The sequence below is a fragment of the Balaenoptera physalus genome (genome assembly GCF_965194825.1).
Source record: "Balaenoptera physalus genome assembly, chromosome: 15".
Classification (NCBI taxonomy): Eukaryota; Metazoa; Chordata; class Mammalia; order Artiodactyla; family Balaenopteridae; genus Balaenoptera; species Balaenoptera physalus.
The window spans coordinates 75,916,848-75,935,211 of record NC_138894.1 but is presented as its reverse complement, the minus strand read 5'-3'; the positions used below and the strand labels follow the sequence as shown (position 1 = coordinate 75,935,211).

At 40.3% G+C, this 18,364-nt stretch overlaps 1 protein-coding gene across 4 annotated transcripts in view; it reads left to right on the top strand.

Moving 5' to 3' along the window:
* BABAM2 (BRISC and BRCA1 A complex member 2) overlaps positions 1–18,364 on the top strand; it is a 443,342-nt gene that overhangs the window by 334,593 nt on the left and 90,385 nt on the right. For all 4 annotated transcript variants that reach the window (XM_082427967.1, XM_082427965.1, XM_082427966.1 and 1 more), the window contains exons 8-10: positions 3,398–3,497; positions 6,526–6,596; positions 9,428–9,510. In XM_082427967.1, the coding sequence (XP_082284093.1) occupies positions 3,398–3,497; positions 6,526–6,596; positions 9,428–9,510 (254 nt within the window). The remainder of the gene's footprint in view (positions 1–3,397; positions 3,498–6,525; positions 6,597–9,427; positions 9,511–18,364) is intronic.

Sequence of the window (18,364 nt, the reverse complement as noted above, 5' to 3'; positions counted from 1 at the left end):
GTCCTTTAAAAAATCAACTCTCATTTAAAACTATCCTTGCTGGTTTCTGAAGTGCTTCACACATTGAGGCTTCCCCTGCACAGCTAAGTCATTCACAATTGGACATGACAGAGTGGTCGGTCCCTCACATCCAAGAGGCAGTGAATCCGATTGTTTGATGGTTGGGGTGGGAGAATACTGAGGTGTGAACAAAATTGGGAGGAATACTTGTCCTGCTGCCTTGTGGAAAGCTGTAAGGGGAATGGGATGTACAGCACAGTGCCTGCTTCGGTGGTGGTCTGAGTGCTTCTAGAAGCCCTTTAGCCTCACTGGAATCCTGACCCTGCTCACTTACCAGCCATACCCACTGTGTCTTTCCATCCCTGTAGCCCCTTTTTTTTTTCCTAAGATTTAATTTTTTATTTATTTTTGGCTGCATTGGGTCTTCATTGCTGTGTACAGGCTTTCTCTAGTTGCGGCGAGCTGGGGCTACTCTTTGTTGCGGTGCGCGGGCTTCTCATTGCAGTGGCTTCTCTTGTTGCGGAGCACAGGCTCTAGGTGCATGGGCTTCAGTAGTTGTGGCACATGGGCTTAGTTGCTCTCTTCGTTGCAGTACGCGGGCTTCTCATTGCGGTGGCTTCTCTTGTTGCAGAGCATGGGCTCTAGGCGCACGAGCTTCAGTAGTTGTGGCACGCAGCCTCAGTAGTTGTGGCTTGTGGGCTCTAGAGCACAGGCTCAGTAGTTGTGGCGCACGGGCTTAGTTGCTCTGTGGCATGTGGGATCTTCCCAGACCAGGGATCAAACCCATGTCCCCTGCATTGGCAGGTGGATTCTTATCCACTGCGCCACTAGGAAGTCCCCTTGTAGCCCTTTCAAGATTAAAATCCCCCCTGCTCTCAGGGAGGCACATAATTCAGCAGTAACAGCAGCCTGGACTCTGGCAACAGGCTCCCCTGAGTTCAGATCCTGGCTTTACCATTTCCTAGTTGTGTGACCCCAGGGAAATTTCTTCTGCTCTCTGAGCCTCAATTTCTTCACTTGTAAAATCACAGTGCTAATTCCCACCTCGTTGAATTGTGGAGAGGATTAAATTAGATAATGAGAAGGCACCTAGCAACAAGGGTTAGTTCTTGATAATCACAGAAGCAGAGTGCAGAGAGATGGGCCTGGCAGCAGAGCAGCCGGTCTTTGGATTTCTCCATACCTCTGCTTCTTTCTATTATTATAGGTAATTTTTTGTTTAATGGCTGTATTTCAGAGGCAGAGAGAGAGTTTCAAGTTGAGAGGATTACCCACACGCTGTTTTCACTCCTTGTATTCAATTTAGTGAATGATTAAGAACTTATCCTGTAATACTATTTACAGGTCAAAGGCCATTACTATCAATTCCAGAGAACTGTCTGAATTTTTTTTTTATTTTATTATGTTAAGGATTGTTCCTCTAAGCAACCTATGAGAAGCCTGGATCTTGGTATTCTCTGTTATGCAGATATTCCAAGAACCACAGGCTGTAAATACTGGATTTATTTTTCTTGTACTATAGAATTTTCTTCTTAATCCGTTTTCCATCCTAATGGAACCATTAGACGCTTCCAGTGAGATGTGTGCCCTCTGTGTACTTTTGCATGAAAAGAGGGGACAGAAAGCCTTCCTCTCATTCACAGAAAGTCATAGGAATTTTCCTAGCCTTCTTCAGAGTTGAGGCTAAATCTCATCCAATGTCTACTCTGAGAGTAGCAAATGGAAATGATGTTCTTGCTGATTCTGTGCAGTTGCAGGGTGTACGTGATATAGTAATGTCATACTTAGTCAAACACTGTCTCAGAATTTTCTCAGTTGTCAGAGTTATTGTGCTTTTTAATTACCATCTGAATAGGATAAGTCAACAGCAAATACTTCCACTCCATATTGAGTTGCTCACACCACCTGGAATTTTATTTGTTTCTTGGGATTTCTCATTCCTGTAAATAAATAAACAAAATATTCATTTTTACCAGAAAAATTAATTTCAGAAATCTGTAGTCAGTAGGGAGACAGGCTGGATCTGGGGTCCTTTGATTGTTACATATATTGTTCCTTGTACCACAAACTCTGGACTGAGTCAATCTGCTCTACACTATTTGAGAATGATTTTCTAGACTGTTACTGTTATGAAATGTTTTGCTTCCATTTACAACCTCGTTACTATGGGGACTTGGATAATGAATAATCACAACATTAAGAGGTTTTAGGGGTCTTTTTATATCCCGTTGTCTTACAGAGAGGCTTTAAGAGGCTTACAGAAATATATATGTTAAAATAAAATACAAATAAGAAAAACAAATTAGGACCGAAGGAAAGTGAGAGTAGGAAAGAAGATGAAATCAAGATTAAGGATGATATACAAAATGCATGCTATAAGGTTCTGAACAATTTTTTTTAATAATCTTACGCTGGTTAATTAAACTGAAAAGAGAATTTCCAGGAAAGTTCTGGAAAATGTTTCTGGATCAACAGTGTCTTAGTGTTTGGATTGATGATTTTTGACTGTACTTTCTTGTTTAGATGAATTGAATATCAGTGTTTACTGGGATTAGTTGCACACGTCCTACCCATATTGACCCACAGACACGGGACCCCAGTGTTTCCGAAAATGTTTAATTAATTGCCCCCATTTAAAAATTGAGAGATTAAATCATCTGGATTTCTGGCTTCACTTGAAAAATTAGGATCTGGTAAGACCAGGCTTGTATTCCTACTTGTCAGAGATAGCTGGGGCTGATCAGTGAGAGCCCTTCCCACTGCGCACAAAATCCCCAGTTCCTTCGAGAGTCCCCACTTGGTTCTCTCCACTCATTTACAAAACCTGCCTGGGCTGCGTAGACCCCAGGCTTTTGCATCCCCTGCCCTAGACCACCTGCCTCACACTAAGAATGAGGAAACTAAAGCCCAAGGAGGCTGCCCAAGGCAACAAAGCCGGTGAGCTGCAGAACTAGTCCCTTTGGTACACTGTTACACCGTTGTGTCAGTTCCGTTTTGTTCAGTTTAATGAATGACTTACCTTTGCTCAGCCCAATTATGAACTGGGCATAATCAAGAGTATAAAAGTCTGTGTTTCAGTAACAGGTACAATCCATTAATGTTGGTAAGACATTTACCCATGCCAATCAAAATTTGCTAATTTGTACTGTTGTGTGATAGGATCAGGAGTTGTCGTTAATCATTAGTTGTTAGTCATGTGTAACATGAACATGTTGTTTTAACAAAATGGATAAAATATATATGGAAATGTAGTCGTGAAGTGAAGCCCCTGTAACCCTCATCATTATTTCAGGCAGTTGGTGGGCAGAGCTGGACACGAGAAGCCAGGTCTGTTTGGGGTGTCACTTAAACTGCCTGAGCCCTAAGAGAAGTGTCCACTGTACTCTTTTCCTTTCAGTGCGCTTGGCGGCTCCTCAGCTCTTCATATCCCAGCTTTTCCAGGAGGAGGATGTCTCATTGATTATGTTCCTCAAGTGTGCCACCTGCTCACCAACAAGGTAAAAGCAGTCCCCTGCCTCCCCCACCTTGTGAGGCTCCTTCCTCCAGTGTCGTCTCCCCAGCATCCTGGTGCACACACCGTCCTCTCCACCCCATCCTCTTAGTTGCAGCCTCCGTCTGACATCGTCCTTTCCTACTTTGAATTACATCTCATCAGTTTCTCTCCTGATATCTTTGCCCTCCTTCCTTTTCTGAGGATTCTGACCTCCTGTTCCAGTCTTATCTTCATCTTTTAAATGTATATCTCCTCTTTCTTGAATTTCCTTTATGCCCTAAGTTTTTGCTAGATCTTACACCTTCTTACAGTTTAAAATTTTTGAACTCTTTCATTTCCCAATTATCTGTTGCATGCGTGTGTGTGTGTGTGTGTGTGTGTGTGTGTGTGTGTGTGTGTTTGCCACTAGTTAATATCACAGTAATTCTGTAGAGCTGCTTTTATCTCTTCCTGCTTTTCTGTACTGCACTTCTTAATAGTTGGTTTTTGATTCTCCCTGTCATGTCTAGGAGCAGTTTGCCAGAGTCCTGCTTCTAGGGGCAGGATTTCCAGGTCAGCTTGTCTTATAGTCAGGCACATCAGATTATCTAAAGCCGTCTCTTAGCTGTGTGAATGAGCCCTTGCATTGGCAAGTAGCTGCGTTTCCACTAATGGTTGTTGTCAGCTATTTCTACAAAGTATAGAATATGCTTGTTAATGTCCAGCCAGTGTATTTAGCTAAAAATCGGAGATATTAATCGGCAAGCAATACTGACCTTCTTTCTTCTCCCACATGGACTCAGTTTGCTTAATTCCCAAAATCCTATTTTCTTTGCTCCTGTTGACTTGTTCACAACGGCTTGGAAAATAAATCTTTTGTTTGTCTCTTTCATTCAAAAGATAGCTCATCTCTATATAGAAAATATTTTAGAAATATAATAATACTTCAAAGGCTTCAGTATTACTTTTTAAATGTCAGAGAAACTAAAACCTGGCAACTCCGCAGTCTGTGGGCTCAGCACAGATTCCAGGGTATTTAACTCTCACGGAGTGGCTGCTTCTAGTTGGACCAAATTCCCGCAGCCACTGCCCTCCTGCAAAACGGATCAGAGGACAGAGTTCTTATTTACACTGGGGGACTTTGCACTGCCTTCAAATCTGTATCCCAGTATTATAGAGAAAAATGCAAATTTGGTCTTCCAGAACCAAGAAGAAAAGCCTTTTTAAAGCTCTCCAATTGAGATTAATTTCTAGTCATACATTTTCCTCAAAAAAATTATAATACCATTTTCCCAGAAATACAAGAATCAGTCAGTTTTTCTTATCTGGTTCCCTTTCATTAATTTTGCTTGTCTTTTAAAATTGATGTTCTTCTACTTGCCACAAACGAGGACAGTATGGGCTGCTTTTAGAAACAATCTCTTCAAATGAATTTCCATAATTACATTGGAATCTATCTTTATAGCCAGTTTTGTTGTGGGTTTCTGTTAGAATGGTTTTCTGTTTTTAAAATCAAGTATACAGAACTGTTTTCATCCCCTTTTTAAACAAAGCCACTTAAGCAAACTTATCATCTGTTTTTCTTTTCCCAAAATAACATTTCTGATCCTGCATTAAGCCTGCAAAGCAAGCACTGTTTTTATAAATTGACATAAAACCCCTTTTATATAAATAGAATTGTTTTACTTTTAAAGGGTACAAATGGCTATCAGTACCAATTGTGTCAAGGTTATTTCAAGCACTTTATCTCGAGCTTTTGTTATCCATGGAAACTCAGTGTGACTACAGCCAATATAAACAATTTGGGGGGTCTTTTTCTCCCACTGTTTCTTTCAGCCATTATGAAGACATTTCATAAGGAATGTATTTTTGTGTTAGAAGCTGATGGGTAAATGACTAACTTTCAGATGCCTAGCTTAATGAGTTCACAAATTTTTTTTATAGAAACTGTCATTTGGTGATAACAAGGAAATATAAAAAGGCAAAATAAAATCTCCTGTTGTAACACTCCTTATTCTGAATGTTATGAGCTTAAAAAGAAAGAATTGAGCATTACTGTGCCTTTTCAATAGGCGTTGTAGTTCAAGATAACCAAATAGACCCATTTGATGAGAGGAAGCTCTTCTTCATAGAGAATTCCAGCTGATAAATGCAGATGGAATGAGAGAATACAAAAATCACCATTTTTTCAGGCCCTAGTGAAGTAATCGATTCAGACAAGGATCTCCAACAGATAGTAAAACCATTAAGTAAAAGGTTCATGGGAACTAGATCTTCCCATGCTTTGAGGGGTGTACCCCTGGATTACTCACTATGGCAGAGGGGAAACATCCCCTTACAGTAGAGTGGTCTGGATGGCATCACCTTAACCAATGATCAAACTCAGTATTACCTAGGAAGTTTTCTTGCCCAAAATATTTAACCTGAATCTAGTCACACCTTTAGCTCTAACTTCCAATTTTAGGAAATATAGAAGGTAGAGAAAAAAGGAAGGAAACAATCAGAGAATCGAGAATACAGAATAAGACAACTAGCCCAATCTCTTTGAAAAGTCAATATTATATACACACATCCACACCCCAGGAGGTACTATTATTCTATAGTAAAAGACTTTCTAAATTAAATGCCTGATCCTTGTTTACACCCTGCTTTTTTCAAATATGTTTTGGGGACAATTGGGAAGTTTTGAAAATGGACAGCGTACTAAATGAATTCAGAGAATGATTACTAAATTTGGTATGACAACAGTATTGTGGTTATGCAGGAAAATGTCTTGTTTTTCGGAGATGCATGCTGAAGTGTTTAGGGGCAAACTGTCATGATGTCTCTAATTTCCTTTGAAACATTTCAGCAAGATTGATTGACAGGTTGATAGGTAGGTAGATGGCTGGATAAAGCAACTAGACAAAATATTCACAGTTGTTGAATAGAGGTGTGGGCATATGGATGTTCAATTTGCTATTCTTTCTACTTCTCTGAATCTTTGAAATTTTACATAATAAAATGTTTAATGATTTCCTACCCCACTTCTCAGCTTTGGGTTCCTATTCCAGGTGCAGTATGTGATTCAAGGATATCACAAAAGAAGAGAGTATATTGCTGCTTTTCTCAGTCACTTTGGCACGTAAGTTCTCTGTTTAAACCACGAATCAATGACGCACTCATGTCCTGATGACCCTAATACAAGGGCTTGATTAAGAAAAGAGCAGTTCTTCCGTATGATGCCTCTGAATGCCATTTTGATTCTTCTTGGTGTGTTGCTTACACTGAAGCTCCCAGGAAGGCCTTTTTCTTTAACATTCTTTAGCAAACAGTAGAATCAAGTGTCTTCCCGGAGCAGCAGCATGACTAGCCCCAAACACTGCAGTAACAGTGTGGGTAAGGCCTGCTTCTTCTCGGGCTCTTTAGAGTCTGCACAGCACTTTCACCTCCGTCATCACAGAGCAGCCATGAGGTGAAGCAGGCAGGCATGGCTGGCACATTCTACTGAAGAAAGCCCCGAAACCTTGGCGAGTTCAGGCACCCGGCGGAAGTCACACACCTCGGGGAGAGAAAGCCAGGCTGGGATCCTGTTCCCAGAGCTCAGGTCTCCTGATAGGAGGACCACCACGCCCCACAGGGCCACAGAGATTCGGGGGGGAAGTCTGGCATTAGACATCATCGCGATGACTCACACTTGGGATTAGGAGTTGGAAGAAGGCCCCACAAGGGAGGAGGGAAGTGTGTAGCTGCAGTTCCAGGGTGGGCGTCTCCCCCCGCCCTCCCTGTGCTCTGGCCCTTTCCTTCACCTTGCCTGTGGTGGGCTGCTCTGCAGCTGTTTCCTTATGATGGTAGAGCCCTTATCAACCTTCCCCTCAGGGCTTAGTTGGGAGGCGGGGGTGGGGAATGGACTTTCCTTACAGTCTCTTTAAAAGGTGGATCCTCTACCTACCTGAGGGGACTAAGCCCTAAGGGTTTTAGTGGTCTAGTTATCTCCCACCTTATTCCAGAGAAGGGGTGTGTGTGTGTATGTGTGTGTGTGTGTGTGTGTGTGTGTGTGTGTGTGTGTGTATTAAAATTTTAAATAAGTAAATGAAGAAATTAGGGCAAAAGGAATAAGAAAGAGAAGATGAGGTCAAGAATAAGGTTGGGGGGACTTCCCTGGCAGCCCAGTGGTTAGGACTTCGCTTTCCAGTGCGAGGGGTGAGGGTTCGATCCCTGGTCGGGGAGCTAAGATCCCACATGCCTCGAGGCCAAAAAAACCAAAACATAAAACAGAAACAATTTTAAGAAAGACTTTAAAAATGGTCCACATCAAAAAAATCTTAAAAAAAAAAAAAGAAGAAGGTTGGGATATAATTTTACAAATGTGGCATAATTATAAGCAAAATTTATGACTCCTCAAAACAATTTCAAGGAATTTTCTCATTATCCACAGTGAAATTTGTCATATCCCCAAAATAGAAGTATCAATATCTAAACAGTATGACTGCCTCTCACGTGAGTCTCTAATACTTAAGATTTTTTTCAGCTTTATTTATGAGCATTTTGAGAAAGTGCTTATGATACAAAGAGTGGTTAATAAATGACACCGTTAGTCTTCTCATTTTTGAGTAAGATTATCTTTCTTATATATAATCGAAAATGCAGACGTTAACACAATGACCTCCAAAGCAGGTTGCACATACCTCAGGGGTGTGTGCCCCACCTCGCTCCATTGGTATTCACGAAAATTGAATTTACACTTGTTTTTAAATCTCATTCGGTTTATGTACATTTTTGTGTTTTTTTATACATATAATATAGTAGTACTTGTATACAATTACGAAATCATATACAGGTACTACCATATACTGTACTATATGCGTAATGAAAAGGATTCATGCTTGTTTTTGCTTGCGGGATGCAGGATCTAAAAAGTTTAGATATCAGTGTTATAATGTTGAGTAAATTACGTATCCTTAAAAGAAATACAAACTGGTGAACAGAGTTGTTGACTTAAGTCAGCAGATCTTAGTGATGTATCAACAGTCTTTGAGCAAATCACTAAGCCTTCAGTACCTTAGTTCCTTTACATTCCCAATGAGTTCAACTGTTCCTTCCTACTTAAACCTGGAGGCCATCAGTATTAATGGTCTGATTGGCCTGACTCAGCCAGGATGAAGGCATCTCTAAGGACAACAAAGGCCTCTTTGTATGGACAAGAGAGAACATTATCCTTGTCCTCGCTGTGTGGTTAGTATTGGCACATTATGGTAACACCCCCCAAGCACTTAGCTCTTGAGGGAAATGGGGGAGGTGAGCCTATCAGAATTCTCTCCAGGCCCTTCCATGCTCAGAGGCTGTTCTCCATTGACGCGTGAGGCGTGCATCTCCCATCTGATCCCAGTGTCCACCCAGCTAACATTGCTACTTTGTCTTGAGCCTGGTGGGGAGGATAGGGGGACACAAGAGAAAGGATTCCAAATACTTCGGAAGAAAGTAGTATATAATCCTGTAGTTAGTAATATTGTCACTGCTTGTTACTGTTCAGTGCCTAAGTGAAAGTGAGACTTCACTATCACTGTACAGACATAGGGTCATTGTTGCCCTGATTTCTTCATTTGTCCTTTTGCTCATCACTAGTAACTAACATTTGCATAACATTTTATGGTTTACCTTACTTGTTTTTCACAACTCCATGATGAAGTTTACACATATGATTATATTTGTTTTACAGATGAGGAAACTGAGGCTCCAAAGGTTAAGTGATTTGCCCGAGGTTGTAACAGATAGTAAAATGGCAAAGCTGTAACTTAAACCTAGCTGCTTTCATTCCAAATCCCACATCCTTCCTGTGGTAACACTCACTTGTCTTAAATGCATCTCGGATTCAATAACCCTGACTTTATGAATATATTCTTTACTTGTTTCCACCTCCTTTATACCTTGTTTTTATGAGGGTTTCTTGTTTGTGTGTATGTTTTTATTACTTAGGGGTGTCGTGGAATACGATGCAGAAGGCTTCACAAAACTCACTCTGTTGCTGATGTGGAAAGATTTTTGTTTTCTTGTGCACAGTGAGTATACTTTTGCTGTTAGCATGGCAGCCTACATTTAAAAATGTACTAAACCACATGTAATAATGAATATGACAAACTTGAGTGTCCTGACTTGGTTCCTTTTACTTTAGCATAAGTATATTTACTGCGTGGTCTTCAAGAGAAAATATCTCTAGATCAGTGGTTCTCAGCCAGGTATCATTTGCTGCTCAGGGGACATTTGGTAATGTCTGGAAACATTTTTGTTTGTCACGACGGGTAGGGGACCAGGGCTGGCGGTTGTTACTGGCATTAGTGGGTAGAGGTCAGAGATGCAGCTAAACATCCTACAATGCATAGGACAGGTCCCTAAAACAAAAAGTTATTGAGTCCACAATGTCAGTAGTGCTGAATTTAAGAAACCCTACCCTAGAGAGATTTCTGTTTTCAAAGTATCTTTCCAGATTCAGGCCTCAAAACTTTCAAGATTACTCGAAACATATTGCTTTGCTCATTTGGTTATCATTCTTATTAAGTGAAAAAAATCTGTAACTTTGGTAATATATAATATATATCTTAAAGGTGGGACTATGTTTTAATGAATTCCTGACATGACTTCTCAGTGTTTTCCACACAGTAGGCATATTTAAATTCCTGTTGTATTATATTAATCAGTCAGTAAACATTGCTCCAGCTTTTCCTTAATGGATCATTTAGAGTCTCTTTTGTATATTTCTTTGTTATATAAGAACCAGCGAACCATCGTGCAGGGTTTAAGTTGCAAGTCAGCTACGAGGTTTATTCTTTAGTAATTTGATATGCAACATGCCCAGACTTCAAGCCAAAGGCACAGAAGTTTCAGCTCTCCTGAGTCCAGTTACAGAAAAGCGGTGGGTTTGGGTTGACTTCACTCAGTATATGGAACTACCCTAGACTTTAATAAACTATTTCAGGATGCACAGCTTTGGCCCTGTTTAGCCAAGCTGTCGGTGTAAAGATAATGACTTGGGGGCATTTTTCTTCCCCAGCAGTTTTACTTTCTTGGTTATGATTCGCTTAAGCTAAAATAGTGCTTAATTTGTCTTACCTGACATCACATCAACAGTTAGTAGGGGAAGAAACCCAAAAATGTCCACAGTAGTAGAGGGAAGAAAGCGCTAATGAAAACCTTACCACGGTATAATCTACATAGAGATAATTGACAGTTGGCCATACGTACTTCTAAGAAGTTGGTTATCCTTATCGTTTAAGGTATTTGCCAATGATAACCACCTTGTCATGCAGTGCTTCATATGGAGCTCCTACTCGATAACTAGTCTTACATTGGACCATCTTTTCAAATGCATCTGAAAAATGCAAGCATGTTGCTCTATATTAATTATGCATACAGATAAGCAGAGAGTTGGAGAGATGAAGATTTTCATCTTGGGTGTGCCTCCAACTAATTATATGACCTTGTTCAAATCACTAGGACAAGCCTCCCTCTGTTTTAGTTCCCTCTTACGTCACTGGGGATTTGGTTGGTAAGTCCTGTGGAGACATCAGCAGATGGAGCTTAACCTACAATACAGGGCCAGGTGGAAGAGGAGGTCCCACAGTCAAGGCCTCCTGGCACTCTCCTCTTTGCTCACCATCTTCTGTGGCTCTACTGAGCTGAGCTGCGTACTGCTGCTTCCAGCTCTCACGTTTAATTCTGACCTTATCACGGCTTTGGTTTTCTGTTCTGAGTGTTAATCACTTTCTGAGATCTCACTTCCTATTTGCTCTGTCCACTTTGCCCCACCATCTTGATCCCAGTGATTCTGTTTCTAGCCTGGTAACCTGACCCCAGATCCTGACTGTATGCTTGGTTTGTGTCTCATGACCCTGGACAGCTGCCTGGGGGATTAGTCTGGTGTGTTTCCTCTAGCCCAGCTCAGCAGTAGGGACCTGTACCCTGCCGTGAATGGTGGTGGCTATGGTCTGAGGCCTCCCAGAGTGGCTGTGAGAGAAGGACGCAGAAGGAAGGACACACAGAAGGACAGTTACAAACAGTAAATTAGATGACTGCTTCAACCAATTTCTTCATCCCAAAGTGGCATGAAATCTCAACAGTTTGTCCCGAAACTTACTTTGGTCTCCTAGCCATGATTCCATTTTCAAAAAAGATGATGTCAGATCATATCAGATATAAGGGGAAAAAAGATATCCTTGGCACTGATCTTTCTCACCTGTGTTTTCCACATGCAACTCAAGGATGCCGGTTCTGGCGGGGCCTGGCAGGAGAGCTGTTCAGGGATAGAAGCGCATCCGCCCCTCAGCTCCTGCCAGCTCTCCTGTCAGTGCGTCCAGTGTTATGGCAGTTCTTGTTCCTCTGGAAGGTCTGTTCCCCAAAGAATGTTTTCCCCACAGTACCGTGTATCCACTATTTCTTACAGCCCCTTCTCTACCTTCCTCTGTCACATGCAAAATTAAGTCCTAAAGTCGTATTTTCACTTAGTTTCGATTACCTTCTTCAGAAACATAGAACCCCCAGACACTCATGAGAACAGGTACAGGGACCTCGAGATTTGTTGAATTTACTTCTTCCGAAGTGTTTCCTTAGGCTCTTAACTCCTTTCCTCCCCAGGCCGTTTGCTCCCCGCTCTTAGCGTCAGGGCCCACGTTCTCGGCTCTTTGGCAGATAAGACCTTGTCTGTGAATCAAGGGACTTTGATGCTGTTTCCCGCTCCATCATTAACTCACAGCCTGTCTTTAAATAAATTATTTCCACCCTTTTGCGTCTTTCTTGTATCTAAAATGTAGGACTTGTAACATCAGAGTGAAGCTTGGTTAGGTAATGCATTTTATTCAGTCATACAGTTAAGCATCTGAAACTTACCTTCTTTTGCAAGCATCTGCTTGCTTGGTTACAACCCCCATGGGACCACTTATTCCCTTTTTTCTTGTCATGAAGATGGGAGTTGAATATGGGGTGGCAGAGACTTAATGATAGAACGTTGCCTTGAATTATTCTGAGATCTCAAGAACAAGAAAAAGGAAGAAGGAAGCGCCTAGAGATGGAGCCAGTCTTCTGTGGCTGGTTCACCGCTCCATGCAGATTGAAGACCTGGCAGGACACCCGATAACGTCTCTGCTCTCCCGCACCCTCTGTTCTGCCCAGGCCCGGGAAGAGGTTTGTCGAGAGGGCAGGTGCTGGCAATAATTCTGAGCATTCTGGATGCTAGAGGAAAGATGCACTCCTCTCTTGAGGCTGATGGCTGTGGCCTCAGACCTTGCCAGAGTGTTCGGAAGTAAGAATGCCCTAGGGGAGAAAGAACTTGTACGTATTCTGGGATCTCTCAGGAGACACTGCAACTTCCTGGCGTTCTGGCAGTTCCAGGAGTGGGAGCTGTGACCGTGGAGAATTTTCATCCATTTATTCCTTCTTTCTTTCCTTCATCCATATCAACATATCGCAAGATTTGGAACCACAGCAGGATCAGGGACTTGCTTTCATTCAGAAACTGTTTTCAGAAAGGTTTCCTGGCCATCATCTAAGAATTATCTGTAGTGGTTATGTAGGTAATTCTGTATTTGCCAAGCTGTATTTACCTCTGGAGGTAGATGCTATCTTTAAGGCAGCAGCTTTTCAGAATACTGGATGACAAGAGAACCAGATAGCAAGGCACAGTAACACAGAGCAAAAGCAACCACTGGGGAAAATTGGCTGTTTTTCATGGGCCCCTGTCAGCTGCACTGTAAGGAATGCAGCTGCCTAAGGTCACAGGGTTGCTGCTTGAAGGAGAGGGTATTGAGATCTTTTCCAGTTACCTGTAACTCCTTGGTAGATGACCCTTTGAGTCATCCAGCCTGGACCATAGGCCTTATCTCCCTGGCAAAATACATATTAGACCAAATCTGACCATTTTAGGTGTTCCATTTCATTTCTTCTCTTCTCGACCCCTAACCCAATCAATTTAATCCAATTCACCTGAGTTCTGAGTTGATTGAGAACCTGCTGTGTGCTCAGTATTGTGCTAGGTCCCAGAGGATATAAGTAAATAACTCAGGCTTGACCTTAAGACACCTAGAGTCTCCCGCAAGGGTTGGTTGGCCACAGCCTATGGGCCAAACTCCACCCTGAGTCTATTTTTATATGGCCCTTGAGCTAAGAATGGTTTTTATGTTTTTAAAGAGTTGTTAGGGGAAAGAAAAGAAGAATATGCAACAAAAATGGTGAAGCCTAAAATATTTCCTCTTTGACTCTTTACAAAAGAAGTTTGCCAACCCCTGATCTAGTTAATGAGAAAAGAGATCAGATAAAGGTGTGGTACACTGATACGCATTTTTAAAACCAAATATTCTCTAAGCTCGCTTACTGTATGCAAGGCACAAAGTGATGAGTGACACAGAGAAAACTTCATATGTTATATATATAAGAGAGAATTAGAAAGAGAGACACCATCCCTAATGGAGTCTAATGAGAGAGACAGACAATAAAGAAGTCAACTAACAAATATATGTTACAGATGGTGACAAACACCATAATGGAACAAAACAGAGGGCTTTGAAAGAGGCTAAGAGGGGAGCTGTTGTTAGGATGGTCAGCGAAGCCTTCTCATAGGCGTTGACATTTCAGCTGAGACCTTAATGAGCAGCCATTCAGATTCAGTGAAGAGATTTCAGGGGAAAAAAAGTCCTCTTGTGCAAAGAGCTACAAAAGGTAGCAAAGGGCTTTGCATGAGCCAGTGTGACTGGAGCACAGTGAGCAAAGAGAGTCACACAAGAGAGGTTAGAAAGAGAGTCAGGGCCAGATAAGATAGTGCCTCACAGGCCATGTGTATCAGGATGGAGTGGTAATAAACACTTGAAAAACAATGGTTTAAGCAAGATAGAAGTGTATTTCTTTCTTGTGTATAAGGAAGCAGTCCAGGGCTGGAATGACATATCCAAAGGTCACATGGGACCCAGATTCCTTCAGGCTTTATACTCCATCATCCCTTGGGTGTGACTTTCTTGCTTATAGGCCAAAAAAGCTGTTGGAGCTCCAGCTGTCACAATCCAAGTAAGAGAATAGAAAAAGGATGGAAGGAGGGTACAAACCTTCTTATTTACTGAGACTTTGAAAAAGTCTCATGCACCACTTCCAATTACATGTCATCGTTCTAGAACTTAATTCATAAGGCCTCAGCATGTGTGCTAGGGCAGACTGGGAAATGTAGTTCTTTTTCTGGGGCAGCAAATGCCCAACTAAAAATCAGAGTGCTTTTAACTTGAGTGAGAAAGAGAGAATGGCTATTTAGTAAGAAACTACTAGTCTCTCTCAAATCAAGGAGAGGAGTTTAGATATAGGTCAAGTTTCCATCAGAAAAGAGATGGCACATCACACAGGTAACTAGGGAGAATTCAGTGGAAGGACTGTGTCCAAAGGTTAAAGAAAACCAAAAGGGATGGTTAGGAGCAGCAGCGAGTCTTTACCTTCCCTAGGACTGCATGGGCAAGAGGAGAGTGTGGTTACCAGAAGCTGGAAAGAGCTATAGCTGTAGCTGTAGGAAAGGGTTTCCTGGCAGGAACTGGGGAAAGCCTTTGGTTGAGGAAGGTAGATACTACTAACAAATGAAGGAAGGATTATTTCTCCTTTCAGTTCTATCGGTTTTGTTCTTAGGTACATGTACATTTATAATTGTTATATCTTCCCACGTATTGACCCTTTTATCGTTATGGAATGTTCCTTTTTGTCTCTAGATATTTCTTGTCTTAAAGTCTATTTCATCTGATATTAATAACCCATCCCAGCTCTATTTTGTTTATTGTTTGCTTGGTATACCTTTTCCAGCCCACTGCTTTCAACCTTTTTTTTAAATGCCTTTAAATCTAAAGTGTGTCTCTTGTAGACAGCATATGGTTGGGTTTTGCTTTTGTATACGTTTAAACAAACTCTGCTGTTTTATTAGAGAGTTTAATCCATTGACATTTAATGTAATTATTGGTATAGTTGGATTGGGGCCTGCCATTTTGATATTGTTTGCTGTTTGTCTCATTCCTCTTTTGTTTCTCTTTTACTGCCTCGTTTTGTGTCAAACAAATGTTTTTAGTGTACCATCTTAATTTCTTTGTTGATATTTTAGCTACCTTTTTTTAAAAAATTTTCTTAGTAGTTTGTTCTAGAGATTGCAGTATCCATCTTTAAATTAACACAATCTACTTCAGTTTAATAGTGACTTAATTCTGGTAAAATATAACAACTTTTCTCCTCCTTATCCCCCTTGTTTGTGCTATTATTGTCATATATGTTATATCTATATATGACATCATGTAAATATAACAATACAGGTTTTTCTGTTATAAACAATCTTATATTTTCAAAAGAAATTAAAAGAAGAAAATAATTTGCATTGTATTTTGCTCTGTCCATTATTTCAGGTAGGTCTTAGTAGGACTTTGAATGCTCTGTTACTCCATTTCACAGTTGTTATAGTAGAGGCAGAAGGAGGTGGCAGGGTTTATTTGTTCTAGCAGATGATGAGTTTCTTACTCTGATTTTTTTTCTTTATTTTCAATAATTAAAGTTCACACAGATTCTCTAATATACTTCTTTTGGTATTTGTCCTTATCTGTCTCTCTTTCCACTCATTTGGTCATTCATTAGTTTTAAGCTTACATTAGTCCAGAAAACAGTAATTTTGCTTTACAGAGAGCTCAGTTTCTGGTAAGACTTTTTTTTTCTTTTTTTTTTTGAAAGCTAGAGGAAATTGACAACTGCAGACTAATTCTGCTAGTCATTTAAATAATTCTTTCCTCATAGGCCTGTAATCAAGGCCAATAAGCTAGAAATCAGGACAGCTTTTGAAATTTTAAGTAAAAATCAGAGCCTTCTGTTTATTGTTGCAAATGCCCCTTCCAAGCTCTGATTGTGTCAGGCTGTGTGATTGCTAGTATAACCAAGGAAATTATTTGCATTGATGTGTCACTGTCGTTTCACCACTCAAAGCAAAGCTGCGAAATTGACAGCCACTCAGCTCCTGAGCAAACTGGTGTGAACTCATCTCTTTGCCACAGAAACAATGTCTTGTAGAATATTTAGCAGCAACAAACAAGATGGCTACTAGATAATTCAGTAAAACCAAAACTGTGTGGTTTCCCAAACCTGCTTGCTTTTTGGACACAGATCTCATTTTTATATAAATAAATAGATTTGAAGAGTAAATCAGAATAAACAAAGTGATTAAAATTAGGAACCACAATGATATGCATTAGAATTCATTTCAAGCCAGATTTATAAAACGTGTGATATTATTTTAGAATTAATATATTTACCTCAGATCAGGAATATGTAAAGCTTTGTGGTTTAATTTTATCATTTTAGTAGTAATAATAACTATCAAAGCAACAGGAACTAAAATTGATTATGAACAAAAAGTGAAACCAATCAGTTCTCTGTACTGTTCAAAATGATTTAAAAATATAGAAAAAGATAAAAGAAAATCTACTTTCTAATGCAAAATGCCTTTTTGCTTTGCTTAAGAGAACTATGGGTATTTTAGATACTTTAAACATTTGGGTTAATTTTTATACTGGACTTCCTTGAAAGTGGTTAGCTCTGCTGGGCAAAGTGGTTTTCGTCTTTTGATTACACACACAAACACACCCTCTTCAAGGTTTACAGCTCAAATAGCTCCAATCCTTTAGCAACCACTGTCACTATTTTGATTCAAATTGAAACTTCTGTTTCATGTTTAGAGTCTACTTCCAGAAAGTCTTTTTTTTGTAATTTCTGACCCTGGTTTGAGAATTCATTTCATTAATTTTCATTAGGAATATTCTCTTCATTCTAATACCTTGTGAGACCTTTTCAGTGACCTTAAAGGACTTCTTGTAAGGAAAGAGGTTGTAAATCAGATACACAATACCAAATACCCTCTTATATATGTTATATTATTCTTTTCAACTGTAATTGTTGGATTAAAGTGATTGCTAAAGTGAGTTTATCTGATTAAAGAAAGGTCATGAATACTCAGTGATTTTGACTTAAAAACGTATGCAGCGGCTTTGAAATTAACAAATTGTAACCCAAGAAGGCACCTCACTCAATGAAAGAAAGGAAGCTGTTTACAAAGAGTAACTTTTATAGTATCAATCTCATTCAGTATAACCTTTTCTTAGAATTAATTTTAAAGTATTATTGAAACATGGGCATTATTTTGGTTGTAAAACTTTTGCTGTTGTTGAAGATAATAGTTATAGTAACAGGAGTTAACAGATATTAAGTGTATACCATGCTCTAGAAATTGTTCTCAGTACCTTGCGTATATATATTGTTATTCTTCCTCACAACATCCTTCTGAGGATAATTACTAGTAGTGCCCCATTTTTCAAATGACAAAACTGTGGCACAGAAAGGGTAAATGTATTCACTGTGACAGAGTTAGGATTTAAATCCAGGAACTGATTCCAGAGCCTATGTGCTAATAAACAATATTACTATAATGCTTCAGGTCATTGCTTGGCAGTATCCCCACGTATGTGATGAATGTCGAAAGCCTTTGGAGTTTCACAGAGAACTGTAAGTCCCAGGAACAAACGTAGAGGGTCAGTGACCATCCATGCACTGGGAGATAGGCATATACTGTCTCATCTCCCAGGAATGTAAGTGGACATCTCACCAAAGACATTACTGATCTGAAGGCAGTGAGGCATGAAGCTAGTGTCACTCCTCAGTGATGGTGACAGTTTGTCTAGCTGTGATCCCCTGTCCAGTGGCACAAATATATTGGCTCCAGTAGGGTTTCACTCTGTGGCCATAGAAAGAGAAAAGTAAGTGGCTTAATTAAGGAATTATCAGCTCCTGCAGCCACTATAGAAAACAGTATGGAGGTTCCTTAAAAAACTAAAAATAGAGTTACCATATGATCCAGCAATCCCATTCCTGGGC